Source organism: Carlito syrichta, unplaced genomic scaffold, assembly GCF_000164805.1.
Source record: "Carlito syrichta isolate Samal-C Ts95f unplaced genomic scaffold, Tarsius_syrichta-2.0.1 Scaffold315955, whole genome shotgun sequence".
NCBI classification, from domain to species: Eukaryota; Metazoa; Chordata; class Mammalia; order Primates; family Tarsiidae; genus Carlito; species Carlito syrichta.
This window is the reverse complement of record NW_007260051.1, coordinates 1-7,585: the sequence shown is the minus strand read 5'-3', so window position 1 is coordinate 7,585 and position 7,585 is coordinate 1. Positions and strand designations below refer to the sequence as shown.

At 45.4% G+C, this 7,585-nt stretch overlaps 1 protein-coding gene across 1 annotated transcript in view; it reads left to right on the top strand.

The window, feature by feature from the left end:
• The window catches only part of CUNH12orf65 (chromosome unknown C12orf65 homolog), a 13,357-nt gene extending 6,812 nt beyond the window's left edge, over positions 1 to 6,545 (top strand). Inside the window, exons 2-4 of the mRNA XM_008073595.2 lie at positions 5,661 to 6,027; positions 6,207 to 6,317; positions 6,444 to 6,545. Coding sequence (XP_008071786.2) covers positions 5,689 to 6,027; positions 6,207 to 6,317; positions 6,444 to 6,545 — 552 coding nt within the window. The 5' untranslated portion in view covers positions 5,661 to 5,688. The remainder of the gene's footprint in view (positions 1 to 5,660; positions 6,028 to 6,206; positions 6,318 to 6,443) is intronic.
• The last annotated feature ends 1,040 nt before the right edge of the window (positions 6,546 to 7,585 follow it).

Here is a 7,585-nt window from a genome sequence, read left to right as displayed (position 1 = left end):
TGCTACCACGCCCGACTGATTTTTTGATTTATTGTAGAGATGAGGTCTCGCTGCCCAGGCGGGTCTCAAACCCACGAGCTCAGGCAATCCACTCACCTCAGCCTCCCAAAGTGCTGGGATTACAGGCTGAGCCACCGAGCCCGGCACCTTGAACTCTTGAATTAACCTCAAACAATTCTTCCACCTTGGCCTCCCCAAATGCTGGGATTACAGGCATGAGCCACTGCACCTCCCTCAACTTCTTAAATGTTATAATAATAAGAAATGACAGCTTTTGGCCAGGCGTGGTGACTCACGCCTGTAATACCAGCACTTTGGGAGCCTGAGGTGAGAGAATTGCCTGAGCCTATGGGTTCGAGACCAGCCTGGGCAACTTGACATGCTGTCATCTCTACAATAAATCAAAAAATTAGCTGGGCGTGGTGGCATGTGCCTGTAATCCCAGCTACTTGGAAGGCTGAAGTGGAAAAATCGCCTGAGCCCAGCAGGTCTAGGCTGTGGTGGCCCTGAGCAAGCCATGGCACTCCAGCCTGGGTGGCAGAGTGAGACCCTGACTCAAAAAATAAATAAATAAAATAGTCTTGAATAAATTGGCGTTCCCTTTTATTAAGTCCTCAGACCTGGCAACTCTAAATTTGACCAAGTTGGAAGGGACTCAGCAGACAGCAGCTTTACCCTTAACTGCAATCAGCCATTTAGTGCGGAAGCCATCATCAAAGGTAAAGTAGAGCCAGGGGAAGTCGGGGTAAAGCGCCAGCCCTGCATTCACGCTCACACTCGCAGAAAGGAACTAGGGCAAAGCTGTCATGACTGCTGGTTTCCCTTTACTAGCACTTCTCTATACCATTTTTCTTTCTCTCTTTTTTTAATGTCATGATGAGCTATAATTTGAGCTGTTTTTATTGTTCCCCAAAGACTTTGGGTTGCTCTGTGGGTATCACAAAAACTGAAATCCAATCGTATTCTTTGGCCTTTGGGGAAGTGGAACCATGGGTGTGTTTGTCATTTTTAGCAGTCATTGGAGCAGGGCCAGAGCTCCAGGAGATACTAAAAGTGTCTAGAATCGCCTGATTGGCTGTTGGAATTAGCTGTTAAACAAAGCAGCCAGTAGCTGAACACTAGGGACCTTCTTGAACTCCAGTTGGGTGGGAGACCTTCCAGTGTGTCTGTCAGCTCTCAACTAGGACGGAAAGGTAGAGATTTCAAACAGTGGGCTGGTGACAAAGCAGCTGATAAAAACACTCTCCTCTCTGTCCTTTGTCTGGGAGTTTCGCCTTGTCTCAGACTCACTTCCTCTCTTTGTCACTGTGCTATATACCAGTGCTGTCCTGCCTGGCCAGATTTACTAACTAGCGGAAGAGAAACCCCAAGAGAGGCACTGGGCTCATGTTCCATAATGAATCTAATCCAGAGACTAGAAACTGTCTGATACACAAAGAAATTTTGTTTTGTGGATTGAAAGTAGAAATAAGGAAAGGAAAATGTTTTGGAAATTGATTTAATAATTTTATAGATGAGTCAATTCTTTGTTGTAGAGATTTCAGAGAAAATGCCTGGATTTATTGTTTATCTTTTCTTGAGGTTACTTCTAAAACATTTCTTACACATTAAACCAACGTTTAAAGCACCACTTTCATTGGCACATTCTATTTCAAAATAAATCCCTTTACTGCCATGGAGCACCTTGCCAATATCTTAATTATCACCCATTGAATGTCACAAAAAGAAGGCATGGGTTTAGATCATAATGTCAAATTGAAATGAATTGAAAACTAGCATTGGCATAAGGATTTAAAAGTATGAGGGAGGACCCCAGAAAACTGGCATTAGTATTTTTTTGGAGGGCAGGCTTCCCTCGCTCGGTTAGTGTTCTAGGAACCAATCAGCATCCGTGTACCAGCTAGTGTTGTTGTGAGATGCTACACGTGGCATCAGTGATTTTTTTGGAGATTCTTTCAGTGTGTTTGCCCATTTCATAATGGGTGATTTGTGAGCACACCTGCCCACACTGCACTGAGTGTTCAGCAGTTTTTGACTAAAAAACGGCATGAACCCCATGCCCACCCTCCCTGTTCACCTGATCTCGCCCCAAGCAACTTTATTTTTTGTTTCCCTGGATGAAAAATGTCCTCAAAGGTAAACATTTTGCTGATGTAGAACAGGTGAAACAAAAAATGGCAGAAGCCCTAAAAGTCATCAAAATTGATGAGTTCAAAAACTTTTGAGCAGTGAAAAAAGCATCTCAACAGGTGTGTTGCATCCAACGGAGAGTACTTTGAGGGTGACTAAAGTTTAAACATGTAAGGATAAGTACACAAGTTTTTATAAATAAATTTTGGGGTTTTTTGATCCCCTCTTGTATGTTATTTCACTATAGTTATTTCCCATAGAAATAGCACAGGTACTGCGTGCAGTGGCTCACACCTATAATCTCAACACTTTGGGAGGCGGAGGCAAGAGGATTGCCTGAGCCCAGGAGTTCAAGAACAGCCTAGGAAGCAAGGTGAGACCTTGTCACTAAAATAAATCAAAAAATTGGCTGGGCGTGGTGGCACAAGCCTGTATGTAGTTCCAACTACTTGGAATTTTTTGTTTTATTTTAGTGAGGCAGAAGGATCACCAGAGCTCAGCAGGTTGAGGCTGTGGTGGTAGTGAGCATGCCACTACACTCCAACCTGGGCAACAAAGTGAGACTCCAACTCAAAAAAGAAAGAGCACAGGTAGAGATTAAGAATACTATGTTGTCATCCTAAAGATGGCCTATGTCACCTCAATGTTAGCTGTACTGGTTACTAAGAAGCTTATTTTTTTTTAATTTTTAGATTAGAAAATATAGTTCATTTAGAAAGTAAATTTGAGGCCAGGTGCAGTGGCTCAAGACTGTAACCCCAGCACTTTGGGAGACAAAGGTGAGAGGATTGCCTGAGACCAGGGGTGTGAGACAAAGCCTAGGCAATTTGGCAAGACTTTGTCTCTACAAAAAATAAAAAAATTAGCCAGGCATGGTAGTGCGTGCCTGTAGTTCTGGCTACTTGGAAGACTGAGACAGAAGGATTGCCTGAGCCCAGTAGGTTGAGGCTGTGGTGGCCATGAGCATGCCACTGTACTCCAGCCAGGGCAACAGAGTGAGATTCCAACTCAAAAAAAAAAGTAAATTTGAGAGAGAAAAAGAGAAGATTCACCTCCTCAAGTTAGGAGAGGGGGCCAAAGCTTAAGAAAACATGGACTGGCCATAGTTTAAAGAGCACATGGCCACACCGTAGCTCAGCAAGGCAATGGCCAAGAAGCTTACTACTTGGAAAGCTGAGGCGGAAGGATCGCCGGAGCCCAGCAGGTCGAGGCTGCAGTGGCCGGGAGCGGCCACTGCACTCCAGTCTGGGCGACAGAGTGAGACTCCAACTCAAAAAGAAAAGTATCAGGAAATGTACATATTTATAAGGAGGCAACACCTAATATACTGTATTTTGGTCAAACTTCTTCATCAGTGCTTATCTGAAGCTCACGGTGGGCTCAGTAGATGTTAGCAGTCAAAGTTGGCAGTAGTTGAGAGGCAAATGAGCTGAGAGCATACCTCTCAGCTGCAGAGTAATCTGTTGATGTCCAGTTATCTTAGAAATTGGCTTCTGGCCGGACTCAGTGTCTCAGCCTGTAATCCCAGCACTTTGGGAAGCTGAGGTGAGTGGATTGCCTGAGCCCGTGGGTTCAAGAATAGCCGGGGCAACCTGGCGGGACCTTGTCTCTGCCATAAATCAAAAATTAGTCAGGCATGGTAGCGCGTGTCTGTAGTTCCAACTACTTGGAAGGCTGAGGCAGAAGGATTGCTGGAGCTCAGCAGGGCAACACTGGGGTGACCGTGAGTGTGCCACTGCACTGCAGCCTGGGCGACATAGTGAGACTCCAACTCAAAAAAAAAAAAAAAAAAAAAAAGTTGGCTTCTGCCGGACGTGGTGCCTCATGCCTGTAATCCCAGCACTTTGGGAGGCAGAGGTGAGAGGACTGCCTAAGCCCAGGGGCTCAAGACCAGCCTGGACAACTTGGCAAGACTTCATCTCTACAATAAATCCAAAAATTAACTGGGCGAGGTGGCATGTGCCTGTAGTTCCAGCTACTCGGAAGGCTGAAGCAGAAGGATCACCTGAGCCCAGCAAGTCGAGGCTGCTGTAGCCGTGAGTGTACCACTGCACTGCAGCCTGGGTGACAGAGACTCCAACTCAAAAAAAAAAAAAAAAAGTTGGCTTCTACTTATGTTAGAGACAAGCTGCTGTGACTAGAATTTACAGGGTTTCAAATGGTAAAAGAAGGTATTTAGAGCCTCATAGGAAGCAATTGTTAGAAAGAACAGCACATCTGTGTTTAGTGCCTACATAATCCTTAGAAAAGATGCACTAAGCAATCAGGTACATTTGTAGTTCTCATAATCCACCTGGGTGACAGAGATTTTACTAAAAATCAGTCTAGGTGGGATTGGCAGTGAGGGAAACCGCCAGGGGAGGGAAGGCACACCTCATCAATAAGGGACCTGCATAATGAACATTTGTATACCTAACCCTGAATTGTACCCCATATCTTTAAAAATTAAAAAAAAAAAAAATCAATCTCAGGCTTTGAAAGGTATCGACAAAGCTCTTTCCAAATACTTTTTCCTCTGATCTTTTTTAAGCCTACCTGGGATGGGTGGAGAGGGCTAATTCACCCATTTTCCAGCCGAGAGGGCAGGCCCAGGTGTGACTTGCTCCTGCTCACATGGGAGAATTTTCAGATCTTTCTGCCTTTTGCCCCTCCAAGAAAGCAAAGGCCTGTGGGGTTCGCCATATCCTCACAGCTATTATTCTTTGTCCTATTCATTTGTCAACTAAGTCGTTTCAACCGTATGTCTCCAGTAGTTACTTCAGTCTTTGTTGTTAAATAATGCTTTCTCTGACTGTCTTCTCTACCTAGCCTGCAAGCTCCATGAAGACAGTGTCTAGCTCTTTTTCATCTCATAGCTTTCACTGTACCTTGCGTGGTATTTTGAACCTAACAAGCACCTTAATAAAAATGAGTTGACTTGGTAGTTCTAACGATGGGTACCAGTTGGATCACATTATTGGCAGTGCATCAGAGTGAACAGATGTTCCCATTCAAATCCATGAAACTGGAAACATTAAAAAATAACAATCATGACATTGATTGATAGTGATGTTTACTGTGTCAGACTGTTTAAGCTCAGCTATAAAATGGACTCTCATACTATCATCTTTACATTTTGACTTCAAAGATGCTCAAACATTTAAATATTGGCACTTGACTCAGATCCTAATTCCTTCTTGATGTACTGTTTAATATCTCATTATCAAATTATAGCCCTGTTCCTTTGAATTTCACTCAAAATCTCTCCTTCCTGAGAAACAGCACCTCTGGGTGCTTTGAGGATATTTTTGGTCTATTGTAAGAAAATATTTATTAGGCAGGGCATGGACTGGTAAGAACACGGCAGACAATGCAAGGCTGAAGAGAGGGGTGTTGCTGAATAATATCTTCGCTCATTTCCTAAATCCCCTGGGGAACAGATGGGTCATCATTTGAATTGTTTTATAAAAAGCTATCTTAGAATCTGAAGTATAATCTTGAAGGCAAATGCATCTTGCTGTAAAACTATCTTTTTTATTTGTCTAATTCAGGTCCTACACAAGTGGAGCCGCTTTCTCTATGAGCACATCAGGTTTATTTCGTTTTCCTACACCACTGACCAGAATCCGCACAGTGCCATGGGGACTCCGGCTCTGGGAGAAGCTGACGCTGTTCTCCCTGGGAAGAGTCGTCCCTCCAGTCCAGATGGCGGGCAAAAAGGACTGCCCTGCTCTCCTCTCCTTGGATGAGAAGGAACTCGAAGAGCAGTTTGTGAAAGGACACGGTCCTGGGGGCCAAGCAACCAACAAAACGAGCAACTGTGTGGTGCTGAAGCACATCCCCTCCGGCATCGTTGTAAAGGTGGCAGGGAAGACTGCTGGGGGGAGGCCCGCCCCGCCCAAGGGTTCTGCAGCCTCAGTAGATTTGTCCTGAGTGCAGACAGTGATCAGGCACGTTCTCATTCAGCCGTGGGCCGCCCTCTACCAGCCCAGCAGCAGAGGGCACTGCAGGTCTTGCTCCTGCCCTGAGCCATTGCTCCCTAAGGCAGAACTCCTATTCAGCCTCAGCAGCCTGGTTCCAGGATCCTTTGGAACCAGGGTATTGCTGTCATCCCTGAATTTGGCAGGCAGCACTGGTGTTTGGCTGCCGCCCACGGGAAGCAGCACCTTGACACAGCCAAGCAGTCGCTGATGAAGGCAGGTGCCTGGGTAGCATGGTTCTTTCAGCCACTCTGGCTGCGGATGGCTGCAAGGTCCGCAGCCGTGCTGTGGGCTGCAAGCTCCTGAGTAGGCAGCAAGCAGGCCTGGATTGTCAACTAACATTCTCACCCTTAGCAGACCTGGCTGGTCAGTGTTAGGATGGCCGCATCCTCCGTATCCCTCTGTCCCCTCTTTGTAAATGTCAATGATACCTACCCTTCTGAGAAGGAGGACTGAGGGTGAGACAAAGGAGGCCAGCCATTTTCAGCCCCAGAAGAAAACAGCTGTGCCCAGCTGCCAGTAGGTGCCTGTCTTCTTTACAGAAAAGACAAATCTCTGATCAGAATATCACCAGCTTTCAACAAAAACCGAACCTCTAGGAAATGGCGGAGTGCTTTCTCCCTCTTTCCTGGCTTATAGTAGTAGCCCCATGGCCTCTGAAAGACAAGCCCACTCGGTGGAACCAGAAAGCCCTCAAAGCAGCACAGGCTTCAGAAGCAGCAAAGAGAAGAGACCATAAAGGCAGGCTTTTCATCTCTGATGACGCTGATATCAGATACTTACAAATCTTGTAACTACGTGGGCGGCACTGTTCTAAGCAGCATTAACTCTCAGTTCACATAGCCCCATGTTCATGATTTTCGGTACAGATGTGGAATCAGGGCAGAGAGCTTAGGTAACTTGCCTGAGGCCTTACCACTACAGGAGCCGACTCAGACCAAAGCCAAGCCCACATTCCTAATAGCTGTACTTCACTTCTGAGCTTTTGAGCCAAGAGCATATCATTTCTGACTTCAATCACCTTTCTTTTCATCCTCGAAAAAACTGTCATTCGTGAGTTACAAAATTCTTAAGCCTGATATAGTTGATTTTCGTCTAACCTATTTTATAAGGTACTCCAAATTTGCTTTTAGTATTGTTTTTTCACCCCAATTTCATACTCCGTAGGACTTTTTTTTTTTTTCTTTTTTTAGTTGGAGTCTTACTCTGTCATCCAGGCTGGAGTGCAGTGCCACTCTCACGGCCACCCTAACATCGACCTGCTAGGCTCAGGTGATCCTTCCACCTCAGCCTTCCAAGTAGCTGGAACTACAGGCATATGCTACCATGCTTGGCTGATTTTTTATATTTATGGTAGAGATGAGGTCTCATCAAGTTGCCCAGGCTGTTCTTGAACGTGTGGGCTCAGGCAATCCTCTCACCTCAGCTTCCCAAGTGCTAGGATTACAAGCCTGAGCCACCACACCCGGCCAGGACTTTTTTTTTTTTTTTTTTTT